The 19,742-nt window shown below is 47.2% G+C and overlaps 2 protein-coding genes and 1 long non-coding RNA gene across 12 annotated transcripts in view; 1 reads left to right on the top strand and 2 right to left on the bottom strand.

The window, feature by feature from the left end:
- The window catches only part of P4HA1 (prolyl 4-hydroxylase subunit alpha 1), a 38,215-nt gene extending 34,246 nt beyond the window's left edge, over positions 1-3,969 (bottom strand). For all 5 annotated transcript variants that reach the window (XM_042792523.1, XM_042792544.1, XM_042792515.1 and 2 more), the window contains exon 1: positions 3,847-3,969. The gene's annotated coding sequence lies outside the window, so the exon portion shown is untranslated. The remainder of the gene's footprint in view (positions 1-3,846) is intronic.
- Positions 3,970-4,072: 103 nt separating this feature from the next.
- Positions 4,073-18,732, top strand: NUDT13 (nudix hydrolase 13). 5 transcript variants are annotated; one of them, XM_042792565.1, is made up of 9 exons: positions 4,073-4,160; positions 11,100-11,209; positions 12,119-12,258; positions 12,895-13,002; positions 13,411-13,517; positions 14,417-14,542; positions 15,741-15,852; positions 16,482-16,636; positions 17,227-18,732. In XM_042792565.1, the coding sequence occupies exons 2-9, from the start codon at positions 11,127-11,129 to the stop codon at positions 17,419-17,421; spliced, it is 1,026 nt and encodes a 341-aa protein (XP_042648499.1). In that variant the 5' UTR covers positions 4,073-4,160; positions 11,100-11,126; the 3' UTR covers positions 17,422-18,732. The 5 variants fall into 5 exon arrangements, with proteins under 5 accessions (XP_042648499.1, XP_042648489.1, XP_042648502.1 ...); XM_042792555.1 differs by having other exon boundaries at positions 4,075-4,164; positions 11,102-11,209; XM_042792568.1 differs by lacking the exon at positions 4,073-4,160 and adding an exon at positions 9,577-9,852 and having other exon boundaries at positions 17,232-18,732.
- On the bottom strand, positions 5,681-15,771 carry LOC122153423. 2 transcript variants are annotated; one of them, XR_006165318.1, is made up of 2 exons: positions 15,694-15,771; positions 5,681-6,632 (listed from the first exon to the last, which is right to left on the bottom strand). It is a non-coding gene; the product is annotated as an uncharacterized LOC122153423 (long non-coding RNA). The 2 variants fall into 2 exon arrangements; XR_006165316.1 differs by lacking the exon at positions 15,694-15,771 and adding an exon at positions 6,877-6,977.
- Positions 18,733-19,742: the final 1,010 nt, after the last annotated feature.

Consider the following 19,742-nt stretch of genomic DNA (forward strand, 5'->3'; position numbering starts at 1 on the left):
ACGCAACACATGACATTTCAACAGATGAAACTTAGAGGCAGGGGTTTTTTTAGGACTTTTAAAGAGTTCGGCTCTACTCTACAAGTAGAAACAACATGCAGAAGTCACAGGGGAGTGCACATGCACATAGCATCCATGCAAGCAGAATGAAAAGTGAAGACAAACTACAGTGATATAACCTCACAACAATCAAGGTCATGCTAATTGGTGACCGAAGACCGAAGCATTTAACTGAAAACTCTTATTATGCAAGTCTCCTCACTATCAATTCCAAGCTCCTGGGAGCTTACCAGGATCTGGAAAATAAGATAGAAAATGGAAACCGATGGTATACTTCAACATGGAATTATTCTGGAATAGCTCTAACTTAACTGCAAAACCAGCTTCTTTATTTAGGTAAAAAATAAGTGACCTACTCAAAATTAAGTCTGCTGCAAGACCATGAGTCAAAACTGTATCACCAAGATCCTCAACTTTTGATTTAAATACTGGTCCACTCTCACAACCTTTACTGTGTACCACTCTCTGCAATAATAATAATCATAAAAAAAAAAAAAAAAGTAATAAACTGAGCTGAGTTTAGGGGAAGAGGAGAGCACCACAAACGATAGCTGGTCACTGCACTAATCCTCTCCTGTCTCAAGGACAACTCAAGTTGTAGTTTCATGACACAATGTGACTGGAAATACTCGAAAGAACTTTCCCAAAGTGCAAGGTACCAGGAATATTCAGATGCCATCATTGCTTAATAGTCTGAAACGATAGAAACATCAGAATCCAGTCCCTAAGTTCTCTAGCATGGCATATTTAAAGGCTGCTTTAAAATTAAGATCCAAGCAGTGAGAGAATAAAGATTTTCTAGAACTGCTGCTAACAAAAGAACATGGCATGTTTTAGGTTTCTTTCTAATGACAAAGTTGTAATAAGTGATCTTATATATATAAGCAATATAATAATCTAGTAAGAGATGGGAATCAATTTTAGAGTCAAGTAGGTAACATGTTTTAAGTATCAGTTACTGTCAACTTGCAGACAACATTCATGAGTCTGACAATAGAACAGGCGTATTTGTACACAGATTTGTACCTGGGGAACTGAAGCAAGTTTTTCCCTGGCTTCTTCCAGACTAAAACTGAACGGACACAGCCCTCTCAGTGCCCACTTGTTTTAACTTTCTAATCCAAGACAAAAGAACACTGGCAATGGAGCGGAGCACTTATCGTATTAGACACAACAAGTAGGAGGCTATCCTATTTACCCTTCTACTCAAGGATTAACAGAATACCTATAGGAGATACACAGAATGTCTCCACATATTAAGAGTGATTATAAAGAAAGCCGGACAATCCCAACGATCAACAGCTGAAAACCAGAGCTCTTTTAGGCTGAAGCTGTAGCCCAGCAGTGGTTCTGCAGTAGCAGAAAGCCTGCTCCTCTCAAGGGGAACAGCAAGTAATTCTCAAACTATTGCAAGAACGCTGCCTAGAAACACACAGCACAAGTGACAGCAAAGATGCTGTTACAGCACAGATTTCATTTTCAGTCTTTCCTCAGTTAAAGAGATACAACTGGTCATGTAAGGTTGTTTGGGGCTTTCTTCCAAGTATATTCTTTCGGACTACTTTCTTTAAAATAAAAGCGTCCTTATCTGTATCAACATAGAGGCAGACTTCTCCTCCTATAAACTTCTGTTTACCCTCATTCCTTCCACAGCGTTACCCATTATCTGTCATTTATGTTTTCCAAACTGCATGGGCTATTTTCCAATCTATGTGCACACCTCAAAATCACAGCTTTAAATGCTGGATTTTAAAACCATTCACTATGCAACACTCTTTAAATCTCCACAGGTCAGGAAGCCGCTCTCCCTCCTGGCTGGATGCGTAACTCTTAAAGCATACATTCACCCTGGAGTTCAACCAAAGCTTCTGCAGCAGCTCCTGTCTCTGCGCCACCACCTCAGCTGTGCCAGTAGATGACCCATGATGTGTAGGGCTACACAGCGAATTAGCAAAGGGAACTAATCCACATCAGCTGTTTTCTGCTGTGAGGCAAGGTAGTGACTTCTTCCCCACAAACTCATTTCTGATCTACCACCTATACCAGCCCGTGTGAAAAGCACAGATCGGGAACTGCTTAGAACAGCACTGCCACTGGACACTCATTCATGAAATGGCACTGCTTCCTCAGCTTCTAAATTAATTATCAGCTAGAAGAGATATGCCTATCTATGCCACAACCACCACTGAAATGGCAGAATTAACACTCCTCAGCATAGCAGGAGGAGTATATTCAGGCATATTCCTGTTACTTTTGAGTCCCAGGAGACGGTTGGGGGGCAGGTCGATTAAAAAAAAAAAGTATCAGCACTGGTTCTGTCAGCACTTAATTATGAAGCAGTGCAAAGTACTCTAGGTCAAATCAAATGCTTTGTAGTATGGTTCAAGAATTCATATGTATCCAACAATGATCCACAAGTAGTAACGGGTGCAGAACAGCACGACACAGAACACCTCTGACCCCAAAAGCAGGCCTCATCTTCCCAAACGAACTGGGAAGTCATAACCTTTACTTTCCAGTTCTGCCACAATACCGTCTGCATGCTTAGCTGCATAGCCTTTGGCATTGTAAGAAGCTGCATTTAACATTTATTGTTGTAACCGATATCTTTTATTTACTAAAACCTTGAGCACTGAATCTTTATGTATCCAAAGTAGGTGAACACTTAAGTACTCGAGCGTCTCTGCAACTCCTCTTACTGAATTCAGGTGAAAATAAAAAAAGTGTGAAACTGAATACTGGGCAATCCTTTTGATAACTTCTCTCTGTAACCATAAAATATCTTTCCACTAAGAACATTCAGCTTTTCAGGCAAACTAGAAGATTTACTCTAAGCACACATGACATTTTTATTTTCTCTTTGTTCAACAGCACCCTCAAGACTTCCTGGTGAAGTTTTTCCTTCTAGCTAGGTTAGAAGCTGTCAAGATACCTACTCAAGGCTACAGCTTACTACCAAGTTAGATGTAGAATTTCCCATAACGCAATTGGCTGAATCCAATCCAAAGTAGTAGAAGGAGAGGGAAATCAAGATAAGCCGTATTCCTCACGATGTAATTACTACACCCAGCGCCCGCAGTTACAAACACAGCGTGTGACAACCAGCGCAGCCCCGTCGGTGCTTCTACCAAGTAACTTTTCATCCATCCGAGCCCGAAATCGTTTCGGCGCCCAAGCGCTCTCCATCCAGCTCCTCAGGCAGCACAAACAAGCAGGCCAGCAGCTGCACGTAGCTCCTTTTCAATTCAGGCTCAGCAGCAGCCCGGGGAGATACCGAGCAGGCGCGGAGGTGCCACAAAGCCGGGCTGGAGCCCACCTGCGCCGCGCACCCCCCGGCGGGGGGAAAGGCGGGACGGGCCGAGGTTCGGGGCGGGGGGATGCCTGCGAGCCGCTGGCAGCCCCGTTTAAACGCCGGGCGCTGGGAACAAGCTGCACGACGGCAGCTCCCGGGAGGAGGAGGAGGAGGAGGAGGAGGTGTTTAGTCTACCAGCGGCGGGGAAGCCGGGCGGGCCGCCGCGGCCCTGAGTGCCGGCGCGGCGGCGCCCTCCCGCCCCCCTCCGGAGGCTGCCGGCTCCCGTTACGTAAGGGCCGGGACACCGGCCGCGGGCCGGGAAGGGCTAGCGGCGGAGCATTTTGCCACGTATCGCCCCCGCCCCCCCCGCCCCGGACCCCGCCGCTCCCCTCACGACGCCTCCCCCGACCCACCCGCTCCCACCCACCGCCGCCAAGGGAAGCGGGGCGTAGGGCTTGAGGGGGGGTGGGTGGGGGGGAACGGCCGGGCCTCACCTGAGCGAAGAGGCGGGGCGGCGGCTGAGGGGGACGGCGCCGGTAACGGCCACCGCTCGCAGCCCGCTGGCGTGACCGACGGCGCGCGGCCGGCCCCGCGGAGACCTTTTATAGGCGCCCAAGGCCACGCCCACCCGCCCCCCCCGCCCGGTCCCGTCCGGCGCGAGGCGGGGGCGGGGCGGGCGGCCGCCGCGCTACGTGAGCTCGGTCACAGCGGCGGGCGAGCCACTGCGCATGCGCCGCCGCCGCTCCACGTGGGCCCCGGGGGTCCCGTTTCCCCCCCCCATGGGAGGGCACCGCCACCGGCCAAGCGGGTAGGGATTTTTTTTTATTATTTTTTTTGTTTTCCTTTAATTAAGCACAGAAGGGGGAAAGAAATTAGGTTAAGGTGGGACGCTCCTCCAGGACAGTAAAAACTGGGAGAAGGATTTGAGGGGAAAAAGAGGCGTTTTTGGCACATCGTGGGTGGGTGCGCCCTTCAGTGGAACGGGCCCCGGTGCTCTGGCGCGCCGGCTCTCCTCCTCTGCTCGCCCAGCTCGCTTTTTTTTTTCTCCGACTACTGCTTTAATTTCTACTGATAATTCTGATTCTCAGCCACCTTTGCTGCCCCCCCCCCCTCTGCTCTCCAGCCGGGGTCACAGCACGCTTTCTGCACCATCACCCCAGTCCTTACTGGTGGCCCTAGTCTTCTCCCGCAAAGCCCAGCTTTGGATGGGAGAATGAGATGCTTCTGGGCTGACAGTACCTGTGCCAAAGCGCCGTTTCTGAAGCAGCCTTCCCTCCTTCACCTAAACTTGGCCCGCCGCAGAGGCACCCCCCAAGGCGGCATCAAAAGCCGTATCACAGAGCACATCGCCTCTCGCCCCTCACAGAGCAACGCTGACCTGCTTGGATGTGTCTTGCCGTGACAGACTGATGGCGACTGTTTTCTAGAAATTAACAGATTAACTGGGTATTTTTTCATTGTCGTTCCAGCAACTAAGTTAGGATCGGGGACATTCATAAGCAATTTTTTCTTTCTTTTTTAGATGCGGGCTTCAAATAAAGAATCATCTCCTTACTAGCCTAACCAGCCTGTGATCTTCCTTCCTTTAAGACAGGCATTTTGGCCACCCCTAACTGTAAAACTTTGCCAGCACTCTCAAATTGTTGTGAAAGACACAATGGGTCAAAATCCCTTTCTAACGCACATTCTTTAGCAGGGTTACTTTCAGCTGGCTTAAACCCACCTCATTTGTAAGAGGTAAATGGAGGTTGCAGCATGATCCCTAACTACGATTTCTTCCCTATACCTAAACTGTTCCCTCAGCTTCAACTCCCTCAGCAACGTCTTCAAACAGCACAACATCGGGTGTTATGACCCGTTTTGGGGAAGACTGTGAGATATGACATACGAGAAATAAACAACATTAAGTGAATTTAGTCATTTCTCATCCAGATGTGGACACAGATGTGTCCACACAGCTGACTAGATCACCGGTACTGTGAGCGCTGCTGCGCCAGAGCAGGAAGAAAGCCAGTTTTTTTGTGGAACTATCCGTCAAAAAATAAGCCTTCCTTTCCTCTCGTTTTGGTCGTCTTCCAACAGAAATACAACTCCTACAACTAGCAGGAAACACTGGAACGATATCCAAGCTTCTAGCTGAGGCATCTAGTTAAAGCCCTGTTATCCAAAGAGTCCATAATATCTAGCCAGAGTTGTAAGAGCAGCTTCTAGAGATTTGGCAAAACCTCACACATTGTAGAGGCATTCTGATTCTTTCTAGCGGGATTCACTGTTTTCTCATAATCTTTTGCACTATTCAGATATTTCTAGAAAGTAAGGTAGACAATGGAGAACAACAACAAGTTTATTAGCATGTTGAGCAGTGGGCTCGCTTGTATTGGGCAGCACAGGGCTGAAGACAAATTTCTGCTAAAAAGAGCCCAGGATTTTGTCATCTACCAAGCAGTGAAATCAAGAGCTGTTTCCAACAGCCACGGCATCATCTTGCTCCGTGAATCTGTTTCTGCCCCTTATCAGTGCTTTGTGCCAGTTAGGTAGAGAGTACTTGCTCATTTTCTCCTGCCTTCCTCAACTCTGGCGTAATGACTGACCTTCCAGTTGCAAACTGCTCTGTGCTGGACTTGTGCATCATCACCTGCTGTCCAATGCTGATGGGGCTGGGCAGCTTCAAGCAGGCCTTAGTGGAGCAAGTCACTGTGTCAGCACCTCGCTAAGAAGCATTTACTATCTCAAAGTGCAACAGGAGCGCTTCCTGAGAGAGTGCCAGAGCAGAAAAAAGTGGCTTTCAGACTTCCTTTAGGATTTGCAGAGCCCTCTGTGTTTTTTTGCAGAAACGCCGTCTCCTTTGTAGCAAGTACAAGCCTAACAGCATGCTACCTTCTTTGAACAATCCTGCAGAAGCACTCCATAGGACCTAAGCTGAAGGATACTAAAAGAAAGGTCCATCTGAAACAAGAATGAAGGGCCAGAGGCTCCATAAGAACACAACTACAGTGGCTTACACCAAAGCTTCATTTAGCCCATGCTGCCCAGAATATTGTCCCACCTTCCAAACGCTTTTAACTGAAGGATTTCCTCAGGCTGATGTGGTCCATATATTTAGTAATCCTCAGCTGAGTTCTCTGTTAAGTATTCCTCCTCTCTTGAGCTAGAACTGTTTTGCAGCCACAACGTCCTTTACCTGGCAGTTGCATCATCCCGTAGCCAGGGCATGGAAAACCACCTCCGTTTGTCCACTGGGAATGTGGCTCCAGCTAGTTAGATTTCATTAACCAGGTTCCTGCACAGGATGAGACAGCAAACAGTTAGTACCTGTCCCTGAAACAGGCTGAAGCATCAGAGCCCACCAAAGACTCCAAGTCGTTGATCACAGTCGTCCTCTTTCAACCTTTTTCAGTTCTTCAGTATCCTTGTAGAGACCACGGGCCATGACCTGCATGCAGCGTGAGTCATCTTTATATCATACTGAGCTAGTTCACAGTACTGCTGAGCTTTTTAAAGTATATGAGCAACTTAGGCTTTACCCTTGGTAAAGAGGTGAGGCTTGATCTGGTTTCACACGTGTTCGTCAAGCAGTGCTGATCTGCTCCCAAAATGATGTCCTTGCCCCGACTCGACAGGCTGGGTCCTCTATCCTCAGTTGTTTTGTGCAGTGCAGCAAATCACTGCCACGGTTTGAGGAGCTTCACTAACTAACAGCAGTAGGGAGGGAAAAGAAAAAGACTGCACATGCTACCCCAATAAGCTGAAACGAGCAAATCCTGCTAAAATGTCTTTCAGCTGTTAAAGTATCTCCTCTGTACCTGTGCCTGGAGCACAGAATGTAACCAGCAGTATCAAATCAGAGTTTTTTCTTTCAAGGTTCCCATCCTGAGCATGAGAAACTGCAGGAGTCCATCATATATATAATACACACTATAAGTCTAACTTTAGAGAAAAGCCAGATTTGGTTAGTTTGCATCTAAAATGTAATGATAGAGGGAAAGACTGCTCCTTAACTTTAAAGTGGTTTGTCTTTCCTTGGGATCCTCCTAAGAAAGAAATGAGGTTTCTTGTGGCTTGACCATAAGTTTTCAATGTGAGTTTGCTAGTTTTATATATTTAAAGCGATTAACAGTTGTTTTTGCAAGGGCCAGCTGTAAGCAATTCTAATGCTTGTTTCTGCTTATTGGGGCAGTTGGAAAGACACAAAACAGAACAGCAAAAAAAAGCCAGATTACTAGTATAACCATTATTAGCCTAGAATTACATTTTCCAGCCACTTCTTTGGCTTGAAAAATCTTTTACCAACTGCTAATATCAACGTGAGCATTTTACAAACCCAAATCTAAAAAAAAAAAAAAAAACAAAACTTAGCAACACAGGACCAGAAATATGAAATCTTGTCCATGTAAGAGGTGACAAGTATTTGTTCTCACTGCTTGTGTCCTCCTTGCCTGCTTCTTTTGTTTGCTCTTCTTGCATCAGGAGAGTCAGAGATTCACTTCCTCTGGTGGCCTGCCAGAGCTCAAATTAGTAAACTACAGGAAGCTGTCAGAGATACATTTGTACAGCCAGGCCTTCACTTCGCTCACATGATTGCGTCTCGCATGGAGTATGGTATCTGCAGGGGTCAAATAACAGTTTATAGATGCAATTCACACAACTCGGAGCCCAGCTCAAAAAGACTTACAAAGAAGCAACTCAGTGCCAAAGCGACAACTGATATTTGTGCTCCTTAAATTAAACACTAACGTGAATAAGTGACAAGAAAGCCTCTGTTGTTTTCAAAATCGTCTCACCTGTTTATGTGCTGCAGAAATATTTAATAGGGGAATGTGCAGTCACAGGCAGGTGTATAGATCCTCAGAGAAGGCACAAGGAATCTCTTATAGACTGCACGGCTTCCCACAGGTCAGATCCATCATAGAAGTGACTCTAAGCTCATTTTCTCTGCATATCTTTACACAGCGCGGTGGCCAGGTGTATGCAGTTGGGCTAATCCATGATTTTTTTCAGCTGTGTATACAAATGAGAGGCTACAGCACTGCACTGCCTTCAAAGGAGCCTTCATACTGCAGCACAGTGCTCTGACTTTTAATCCTTCACGTGGACAGGGTGGATTTACCAAATGACCAACTGCTTTGGGCAGGAGAAGGCTGAGAGGCTGTCCCAGGATTTGAGGTCCAAAGTAGCTCCCCCAACTGCTTCCCTCTAAAGCCAGCTCTTCTTGCAAGATCCATTTCTGGGGGCAGTCAGGGTCAGTACATCTATTAGTTTCTTTTAACAGCAGGGTGGATACTTCCCTTAGAGATTATATTCCACTCCTTTATCTTATTAAGGGAAGATGTTTTGTCCATTAATCCAGTTAGCCTAGTGGATTAATAAGATTGGGTTTGCTTTGTTTCAGGAAGCACACAAATAGCAGTCAAGCAATTAAGCCTAAACTTGCAAGTAATGCTGGTAACAAGAGTGCTATTTCCCTGCCTATTCTATTTATTGCTTTTACAAGCTACATTCTCAAATCATGTGATGTGGAATCTCGATTAGAATGTCTCAATTCATGACCAAAAAGCAAAAGGCTGCCCTGAAAACATTTACTTTCGTATGTTTATAAAATTCTCTTTGTGCTAAATATAGGCAGGTAGGTTCCAGCCCAGAATAATGTTTTCAGTACTTCAGAGGAATCTGTTTGTTCAGTTGTAAAGGCATGAAAATAATTTGTCATTATTCTGACATCTGTCTTGGCAAAGCGTGCTTTCTGATCGGAGCTATTCACTTACAAATTCAACTGCAAGTTTGGGTGCTTGAACACTAAACAGCCCCGTCCTTTAGATATCTACAGCTCTTGGCATATTTTCCTGTTTGAGGACATATGGTCCTTAACTTTAAAAAATGCTCTTATGTTACGGATACAAAAACCAGACGCTTGGAAGAAAAAAAAGCAAAAGGGAGAAAGAAACTAGCAGGAACAAACGCCTCTGCTGAGAACAGCTCAAATTACTGCAGTAGCATTGTTCTCATAATAATAACTTCTGTTTGGCAAAATACAGCATGAGGATTTCTGATCAAATGAAGCGGGGGGGTGGGGGGAGAGGGAGGTGGAAAGGGGAAAGAGCCTCGCTAACTCCAGAAGTTAAGCAAAATCAAGTCAGCCATCTAGCTTTTTATAGGGCTTGCGAGCAGCCTGCGCAGAACTACATTTCCCAGTACCCCCAGTGAGGGAAGAGCTGCCCCGCCGGTTGCTGCAGGAGCAGGGCTGCTAACCCAGGCCTGCGTGGGACTGCCGTGGCTGATCCCTGCTGCTGGAGACAGCCCTCCTCCTGCACAGAGCCCTGTGAGTGGGGAAAACGTGGGGGGGGGCAGGACAGACCTAAGCCCAGGGGAGTTTGGGCTGGCCCCTCCGAGATCAAGTTTTTCCTGTCCCTGAGTTGTCAGTGGTCCGACACCGCAATCTGGCGTTGTGGTTCCTAGGAAGGAAGGGGTTAAACGCCTGCATACACTGCATTTCATCGTTCCAGGTACGAGCTATTCCTCTTATCCCCAGCCAGCTGCTCATTCCAGAGCAAAGTGCGGAGCCGTTTGTGAACTCCTCGATTCGGTGCTGGCTGGCCGTGCTGGAGACTTTCACACGCCAGGCTACACCGAGGCGGCCGGGGTGGAGAAGAAGTGACAGGACACACAATCCCCGTCGTCCCCCCCCCAAAAAAAACGTTTCAGAGACACGGCCTCTGTGGAGGTCGCCGTCCTCGCCTGGTGCGAGTTCCCACGCACGGAGCTGGGACGCCGATCCTCTCCCCCGGCGGCTTCCCCACCAGCTTTGGCTCCCCAGGGATCATCCCGGTGAAGACCACCCTCCGCTGAGACAGTGGGGAAGGGGGACCTGGGGCAGAGATGTCAGAAGCCTCCACGTACAGATAGGAGCTTCTGCTCGGGCACCGCTCCGGCTCGGAGCTGACCTTTACCGAAAGGAAGGAAGGACTCTCAGGCTCTTCTTTGGCACGGCTTATGTGTCCGTAAATCGAAGCAAACGTAACTTCCTCATTAAAGGGCTTTGAGTTCTTCGGTTGAAAAGTGACGTATTTGAAGCAATCGTTAAGGATTATCGTTCATTGATGTTTCTGATGAACGCTAGAGAGGGGTAGCGTTTGTGGCTCTTTTCTGACATCCCGAAACTGAGTTCAAACTGCAGTCTGTCACTGCCTGAGCTGAAAATGTGGTAGGATCCTTTGGCACAAGAAACATTCATAGCTGGAGATGATCCAATTCAGCTGCAACTGCTGTCTCTCCTCTAACTCAGGGAATTCTCTTCTGCAGCTGATATTTTGTCTTTCATTCTCTTCTGGCATCAGTGCCTTTCCCACAGATCTACTGTGTGCTGCACTAGGATTTTCAGTTGGATCGAGGCCACTACAACTGCGTAGAAAACAAACAAGAGAGCAGCCACCTTCTCTGCACTTTTCCCTGGAGATACAGGAGTTTAGGACAGGAACATTTAATCTAGTCTTACAGCAATTTCTGTATGTCCTGTGAACACCCGCAGATGGAAACAAACTGAGGTGTCTTTAAATAGTCTTAAAAATTGTCTGAAACTGGGTTTGATGTGTGACTAGAGACAAAGACCAAAGTGATAATTTTAGAAAGCAGATGCCAGCATTCTGCAGACTCTGTGAGAGGGAGATTTCTGGTAGCACTGGGTTATTGCACCTTTTAAATCAAACTTAACTTTGTAGGGCCGCTGCACTATATTTTATGCTTCTCTTTTTAGGCAGACAGCTACCTGTAGGTGTTGGTTATGGCTGCGATTTATCAAGCACTGTATAGAAGAGCCTCCTCTCCCGTCTGCAGGTTACACTCCACCTACGTTAAAAAAATGAGGTAAGTTCTCATCCGATTCTTGTGTACAGTGGGAAGGCCAAAGTTTGACACTCTTGTGTCAACTGTCGCAAGCACCCCCACCTAAATCTAAACCGGGGGTTAATCTTTTAACAGTTCAGCAATAATACAGTAATGCAATGTGAGCTCTGTAAATGGTAACAGTCAAAATCTCTCCACTGCCTTCCTCCCTGATAAGAACTGGTTCTTGCAGGCTGGAGCTCTATTAACGCATGCCTATGCTTGCTGTCCCAGCTAAAGATCTCTTAGAATACAAGCCATAGACCTGAAGCGGTGCTGCTCACCTCATTTTAAATACTACTGCAGACAGGCTGAAAGAAGCACATCCTGACACTTTTTTTCCCAATGACTGCTTTTACTAACTCAAGCCCTGGCCAGCTGGGCCCTAACACTTCAGCTTGGTCTTTACCCCTCACATCGGTGTGACAGGTAGAACATACCCTGCAGTAATGCATGTAGCCTGGTGGGAAGCAGATTCCACATCTGGAGTGCTCAGTAGCCTTGCCAAACAGGACTTGGAGCCCTCCAGATTGGGGGGATAAGAGGGGGAGGATCAAGGTTTCCTGAACACAAATGTCCATGTCTACAAAGCAGACCTCTTGGATTAAGAGGCTGGGTTATTGATCTTGGTGGATGTCCAAGACTTGAGGCTACTTGTGCGGTAGTCAAAATTGCAATATTTTCTGCCACACGGCACCTTCACTAGAGGCTACAGCCCACCAAGGAGTAGACTCAGCTGTCAAAAACCCTAGAAGCGTGTGGCATGTATGAAATCAGTATTGTCCATTCAGCCCCCCTGCTCTGCGCAAAATAAATGCTTCCAAATAAGCGTAACACAGGTAATCTCAACATGACCTTGAATTCATCTTCTCAATTATTTTCTCACTGCAGATACTTATATGAGCTAAAGGAAGATGATGGCCTTTGTAGACAAGCCCAGACCTCAGGAACTTTCTACCTCTTTCACAATTTCTCCCCCTTCCTGCAGAAAGTTGGGAAGAAATATTTGGTCCCACAGCTCAGTGCAGCAGGTAAGCAGGTGTCCGGAAAGAAACACCTGGATCACACAGCTGAAATGAGACAGTCATTTGCAATAAGCAACCCCTTACATGGGGGGTTGAAAATCAATCAAGCTGTGCAGGAACATCCTGCTATATGCAGCACGCTGTTTGTTAACAACCAAAGACAATTTAGGGTTAAAACCTTAGCATGCCGACACGAGTTCATGCTCTCCACACTTATATGGTACCAGCGTATACCCAATCTGTTTTGAGATGATCAGTTTTAAACATTTGAGACTGTGCTTTTTGAAGAGAAAAGGCTGGCAGGAAAACAAGCAAGGTCTAACTGACAAAGGTTATTTGGCGTAATGCAGGAGAAGTTTTCTTTGAGAAAAAAGTATTGGCTGGTGTAGGACAGAAACAGAATGGACAGCTGCTCCCCGAGTGTGAAAACATTTGCCATGGTCAAAACCCAACAGCTAGGAGGAAAGCCAGACTTTCAGTCTCCATCCGGGTGGGACCACTCGTCTGGTCCCCTCTCTCACATGAGCACCCCACCTTGAGCTGAGGTTGTGTGTGCCTTGAAGATCCTGAGACAGCATCGTGGTTTTATGAATTTGCTTTCATCACAGCTCTTTTTTTTTTTCCCTTTCCCCTGCTGTTTAGAGATTAAAAGGATCCTGGAGAAGTTCAAAGAGGCTGAACAGTGGATGGAGAAGTCGGTGCTGATCGGTTGCTCAGACGAGCACATACCACACTTCGCCCTGGATTTAGGTTGGGATGATTCTCCTCTTCCATCTGTGTCAGCATTACATTTAATGCACCGAGGTGAAGATCCCTAGTCCTGGCTGGGTTTACTGCCACTTACTGGCAGTAAACAAACAAACTGGCAGTGTAGTGGCCATTTACTGCCAAAGAGGGCTCGGTGGAGTTTCTGTAGGAGCTGTTGTGAGCGTGGTGGGTCAGAGCCACAGGACAGCACGGCTGTTCCTGTGTGTGTGTGTTAGTAAAAGTGGGCTGTTAGCAGGTCACTTAGCATTCGGGAGTGTTACCACCGATGTGATGTCACATCCAGGGGAACTTTCAGAGATTTTATACCGGAACAATGAAGGGCGTAAAGTTGGGATAATAACTGCAATTTCCGGGATCAAAGATTTTGTTGTTGTTTTTTTCTTTCAACAGGAGCCTTGGAGAAATCAGTCATTGAGTCTGAACTCAAGGGATCATTTACTGACTTACGAAAGGCTCTATTCGTAGTGGATGGGAAAGATTCTCCTGTGCTGGCTTCGGTATTGTACAGGATTTTTTTCTTTAAGAAGTTGCGATTTCTAACATCGACCCTTCTCCTTGTCTCCCATATTGTTTTATGATTGAATACATATTGTGGAAGTACCTACTGTACACTTTCAGTGACCTAGGTACAAACACACTATAAATTACAGCAGTTTTCCCAAAGCTGTGCTCCCAAAAGCAAGCTGCAACAGAAATAGACAAGTGGCTTATAAACAACCGCAGTAATTAGCCATTTACCATCGACCTGCTGTATGTCCAGTGTGAAACATACTGATTTTATCGGTAGTCACAGGAATCCCACTTTGTCCTCAGCTTGACAACTATCAGGCACTAGTTTTCTGTAATCTTCTAGTCAAACTGAATTTCAAAAACAAACTTACAGGTCTTCTCTCAGAGCTGCTCTTTAAAAACTACTCACTTATAAGCTGTTGCTCTGCAGGTGCCCTATGTTAGGAAGCCCTAAGAAAAGATCTGTGTGTGAAAATCAGCTGTTCTGACCCATAAGTAGAAACAGCTCATGTTTCTTTTCCCGCTCTATAACATTTGTGGTGCTTGGGCTATTTTTCAAGAAGGTATTCAGGGTTAGAGACTCCTTAGAATAGTTTGTTTCCCATTATATCCCAATAAAGAATAACTCTTCCCCATCTCCCTTGAACATGCTCAAATTTGGATGCTAAAGCAAGAAGCATGAAACACTGATGGCAGAATCTGCTGTTTTTCAAAGCAGTGTCTGTAATTCATTTACCTTTCTAAGGCTTCCAAACATAATCAGAGTTTATCCACATGACTGCATGCTGGGGAGAAGACAGCAAAGTCTCACTCAGGGAGACTGCTCTGAATCTTTTCTTTGCCCCAGGTATAAATAAGATCTGTGTTTCTCTCTTGGTGTTTGCAGGCTCAGTCCCTTCTTCGGTGGCACGATTCCCACCAGTACTGTAGCAAAACTGGGCAGCCCACTCAGAAAAATGTGGCTGGCAGCAAGCGTGTCTGCCATGCCAGCGGGATAATTTACTATCCACAGGTAAGCACCTGTCCTGGTGTGAGCCCAGAGGGCAACTGAGCACCGTGCACCCTTCCCCCTCAGGAATGGGAAGGAGAACATGAAGCAAAAGGCTCAGGAATTGAGATAAGGACAGGGAGGGGTGGCTCACCATTACAGTCACGGGCAAAAGACAGACCTGTTAGGGTCAAAAAAAAGAACATCACTTTATTTCAAACACTAACAAAACCAATACTTAAAGTGGGACAGTGACAAGTGCCAACCACATCCAAAAACAATTCTCCCACCCCTCCCTTCTCCCCGGGCTCAGCTCTGCTCCCCATCTCTCCCCCTCCTCCCCCAGCACCGCAGGGGCAGGGGATGGGGGTTACAGCCAGCTCGCCGCTCCCTCCCCCTCGGGATGGGGGGTGAACACCACACACCCCTCCCCTGCTCCACGGGGCTCCCCTCTGGCTGCAGGCAGTTCTCCGTGAACCTTCCCCGCAGCGAGTCCCCCCCACGGGCCGCAGCCGTTCCCGAGCTGCCCTGCTGTGGGTCCCCCCCCCGCGTGTTCCAGCCCTCCCAGCGCCGAACCACAACCGTGGGGGCCGTTTCTCCCCTCAGAGTCCCGGCTTCTTTTAAGCGCAGCCGCCTGTCCTGCTGTGGGCTCCTCCACAGGCTTCAGGTCGGGCTCTGCTCCACCGGTGACCTCCGTGGGTGGTGGGGGGGGGGGTGGCCCTGCCCTCTCAGCACGGGATACAGGGGGTCTCTGCTCTGGTGCACCTTGGTGTTCACATAGGTGTCCTTATACCTCCCCCTCACCAGTCCCAGCCCCCTCTCAAGTTTCCCTTCTTAAATACGTTACTGCAGAGGCACAGCCACCGTCACTAATTGGCTCAGCCCTGGCCAGAGGCGGGTCTGACTTGGGAGCTGGGGAAGCTTCGAGCAGCTTCTCCCAGGGGCCACCGCTGTAGCCCCCTCCCCTGCTACCAAAAACCCCAACACTCAACCCCAGCACAGCAACAAATGTAAGCAACACCGGGTCTGTGCAGTGGCAAGCCAGTGCTGCTGGGTCTCGTGGAAGGCAACCTGTAAAAGGCAGCAGGATTGCTTTGTATGTAGCTGGGTACTTTTCCTTTAGCGTTCACTCAGTGTCCCCCAACCAGCTAGGAAAAGCAACAATTTGCACTTACTCATTTGGTCTGAACTCCTTGCTTTGCTTTTCGGTGCGTTTCTCTAGATGTCTGCAGTGGTTATCACCCTGGTGTCTGATGGGAGCCGGTGCCTCCTCGCACGACAGCCCTCATTTCCCCAGGGGATGTACAGCGCTCTGTCAGGCTTCTGTGACCTGGGTAAGGTGGTCTCTGATTCAGCGTGGTGGCCTCGGACGTGCAGGGCACGGGGGCAGAAGAACGGGACACCAAGCGAACGGCTGTTCACAGAGGAGGATGGAAACATAGGTGATAGCAGGGAAAAAACCTACTGGCTCTAAATAGATTGGTGTGGCGTTCAGACAGAATTAAAAAGAATAGGGAATTACGGGTATCAGTTGCTCTGGTCTCTGATGGTAAATACAAGTATAAGACTCCGCAGCTAGAACCCCGGATACTTTTTTAGTCCATTTTGTGCCTAGTCCAGTCTGGCTCAGGAAAAAGAAAACCTACAGACCTCTTGTTACAGGAGGGATAATGGCTTAAAAAGGGATATGATGAAGAGAGGCGACACTGTTCTGTACACCAGCTGTATATAGACAAAGCTAAAAATGTCCCTGACACCTGTATTTAAGGGAAGTAAGCATTGTTGATGAATTTAATTGAGCATCCTGCTGACAAGTGTTCCCAGGTCAGCACAGTCAGAGCTCCTGCTTGTGTGTGAGCAGTCAGGGCTGGAACACATCAGAAATCGGCGTGCCTGTATTTTCTTTGCCACGGTTTGCTGCCCTGAGGCCAGGCCGTCCTTACCTAACTTTGCTTGCTTCTAGGTGAAAACGTGGAGGAGACAGTCCGGAGAGAGGTGGCAGAAGAGGTGGGCCTGGAGGTGGACTCGCTCCGGTACTCAGCTTCTCAGCACTGGCCCTTTCCCAGCAGCTGCTTAATGATAGCTTGTCACGCCATGGTGAGAGTACAGCAGGCTGAGGTGAGCAGATTCAGGTTCCCCTGAGGCATTTCACTGCCTGCCTTACATAACAAAATCTCTTTCAGTCCACAGACTTTAGTTTGGAGAGCATCAGATCCTCTCTAAATGCAGTTTTCCATCAGCTTTCTCTACAAGTGAAGAACAAACCTTGAAATAATCATACCTTCTGGTGCAGTTTGCCAGATTTTGCACAGGTTGCTGTATATATACAAGTCCGGAGCGCAACATCCCTATATTTTTCCCTCTGAACTTTGCAGAGGAGGTCCTCTCTAGTAATAATATCATATTTGCCACAGGGCATGCAGATTCTGCCATGTTAATTACTGTGCTCAGCCACTGGTACTTTGCAGGCCAGTACTGTGATGGAATTGGCTACCCGAGCTGTGGCTTCCCTGTGGAAACCAAGATGACAAAGCACTGGTGGATAGTAATGTCCTCTCCTGTATTGGCAGCATCAGCACTTAATTCAGGCACAGATAAAGCACTCTGGGCATTCTAGCATAGGATCTTTGTGAGTGCAAGAGCAAGCCAAGTACCACTGCCCACATTTAAATCTGATTTAAGGAATTGATACTCTCAATTCTTTCCAGATCAGTATGAACAGCCTGGAACTAGAGGAAGCCCGTTGGTTTGGCCTGGAGGAAATCGTGGAGGGTCTCAAGAGAGAGCCCGGATCTTCAAAGCGAGACAATGGCAGTCTTTTACCCTGGTTCCCTCCCAAACAGGCCATTGCTCACCAGCTGATTCGTGAGTGGGTTGAGCAGCAGACTTCCAAGCCAGCTTAGGCATTACTTCATGAAGTCTGCGATGCTACCAGAACAACAAAATCCCAATACAAAAGCTTCCAAAGTTACTTGAAAACAAAATCTGTGTTATGGTGAGGATACTACCAGACTGATGGCAGTTTTACACTCAGATACACAGACCTACAAAGCCATTTCTGAACTGATCAACCTCAGGCAACTCCATGTACAGTGGATCACCTTCGAGATCCCATCACTTGCAGCAAATATACAATAAAATTCTTAGGCCCAAAGCATCAAACTTACTGTAACCAGCTACTGCTGTTGCCCAGCAAGCAACAGAACAGTGAGCCCCTGGCACTTATGTCCCATTTCCCTCCATTTATCCATCTTGGATGGATATCAAATGCACAGTTTTTCCAGAAACAAAAGGGACAGTGGTGACTTTCAGTGTTCACATTTATATAGATCTTGAAGAACTGGAAAAAACTAAAACAAAAAACAAAAAACGGAAAAAAAGCCACTGCCTGTATGCTCTCCCCTTCTTCTGTTTCCCTTCCCATTCAATCTCCCAGTTTTGTATAAAACATCCTATTTTTTTTTTTTTGCAAATGTTAAATGGGCTCCTTCTTTGTTAAGATACCTGAGCAACTAAAAATATCTCTAGAGGCACCATTTTCCTTACCAGTAAGATAGTGTTACTTCTATCCCAAGGAAGAGAGAACAGAGCTATATGGTGCCAGAGGGTAGAAAAGCAAAACCTACATGTAAGCATATTAGAAGAACCCAGATAATGCAAAGGTGAGAGGAACTGCTGCAAGAAGGGACTGCACAGAAAAATCCCGAGGGGCACAATGCCTTTTACCCTGTGCCAAAAGTTTGTGGCTTGCCTGAAGAGGTGGTCCAATTTTACTGATGAAATGGCATCCCTTCGCTGGAGGGAAAGTGGCAAAGAGACAGTGTGGTCCAGAAAAGCTTAGCGAAAGAGATAGATGGATGTTTGATCTCCTGCTGATTTCAGCTGTCATCCTTTCTGCCTGCTTGGTGAGAGTTCAAATGCCAAGATTGCGAAGCCATCAGAACAGATATTTGAAGGGGGAACTGGAATGTACCACTGACTGCCACCATTAGGATTCAATGTAGGTGAAAGACCTTTTGAGCCATGGTAAAAACCTGGAGTCATGACACCTGAGCAGTAAGTAAAAAATGAAGGCTTTCTCACACCATTGAGACATGCTTTGTTTCTTCAGAATTAATTTCACTTTAGGAGGTTGGGAGGGGATTGTTGCAGGCCATGGTGGCGTGTGGAATCCCTCACTAACTCTCAGTCAATAAAATCCACGTGGCAGAGCATGTCTTCCATGTTTGTGAACTCGATCTGCCAGTCATCCCAGTAAGAATGTTCCCTGGTACAGCCCGGGGCATTGCTTCCTCCCCTCCAGCCCCACCAGACACAGCACAGGAGCCCACACACCACCAAACTGAACTGCAACACACCTGCACCCAGTTTCCTTTGAAACATGTCTCGCTGCCTCTCTTCGGAGCAGTTCCTTCTGCTTTCTCTCCTGTCACACTATTTTAATTCCCCAGCATTTACCTCTTCCTCGCTTATCTCTAGAACCTAACACGTTAATTTTCAGCCTCACTCCTTTCTTTCCCTTCCCTGCAGTAGAAGATGTCGAAGAGTTACATACCTGCCAGCAAGGTATTCCTGCTTCTCATCCTCTTTCCTACTTCTCCTTAATGCCTTCCCAACTCATGTAGGTCAATAACATGCCCTGAGCTTGTTTCCAGGGTACAACATTCAGCTTGACATACTTCATACTTTTTAATATCCACATATGATCTGTTCTCCCAATGGTAGAAAAAGAACTGGGAAGTAAAAGCAGTAAAAAGGAGTGCCTGTGTGTGAGAGGAGGAATGGCTGTGTGACTTCTGCAGCGATATGAGCTTTGTGTCTTTTCATTTTGTACTTTTACAGTACATACTTGCAGTGTATGTCTTTGCCAAACCAGCTGCAATGTGAGCAGATGCAACATCAGAGAGAATTCACCTGTCTTTGGGAAACACCAGGTTACTTTACTTATCAAATCATGGTTTTTAATGTCGACACATGGGCTATTGGTGTGCTCTAACTGAAAGAGAGCAAGTACTGACTGACACTGGCTCCTTCTGAACTGTCCCTTCTACATTGCTGACACAGACCTGTCTTGGTAGGGTGTCCCTTTGGGGTGATGTGGGCACCACAGCCGGAGGCAGTGGGGTCACAGGAGCTGTGACATTCCTGCTGCCCCCTTGCTTGATACCAGTGGGCCAGACATTGCCCAGGCTGAAGCTGCTAGATATCCATAGACTTCAGGACA

Source organism: Tyto alba, unplaced genomic scaffold, assembly GCF_018691265.1.
Source record: "Tyto alba isolate M040663 unplaced genomic scaffold, T.alba_DEE_v4.0 Super-Scaffold_1, whole genome shotgun sequence".
NCBI classification, from domain to species: domain Eukaryota; kingdom Metazoa; phylum Chordata; class Aves; order Strigiformes; family Tytonidae; genus Tyto; species Tyto alba.

Coding starts and splice junctions, on each gene's coding strand:
- NUDT13 (XM_042792565.1), top strand. CDS start 11,127: ATGGCTGCGATTTATCAAGCACTGTATAGAAGAGCCTCCTCTCCCGTC. Junction 11,210..12,118: donor ACCTACGTTAAAAAAATGAG/GTAAGTTCTCAT, acceptor TTCTCACTGCAG/ATACTTATATGAGCTAAAGG. Junction 13,518..14,416: donor ATTCTCCTGTGCTGGCTTCG/GTATTGTACAGG, acceptor TGGTGTTTGCAG/GCTCAGTCCCTTCTTCGGTG.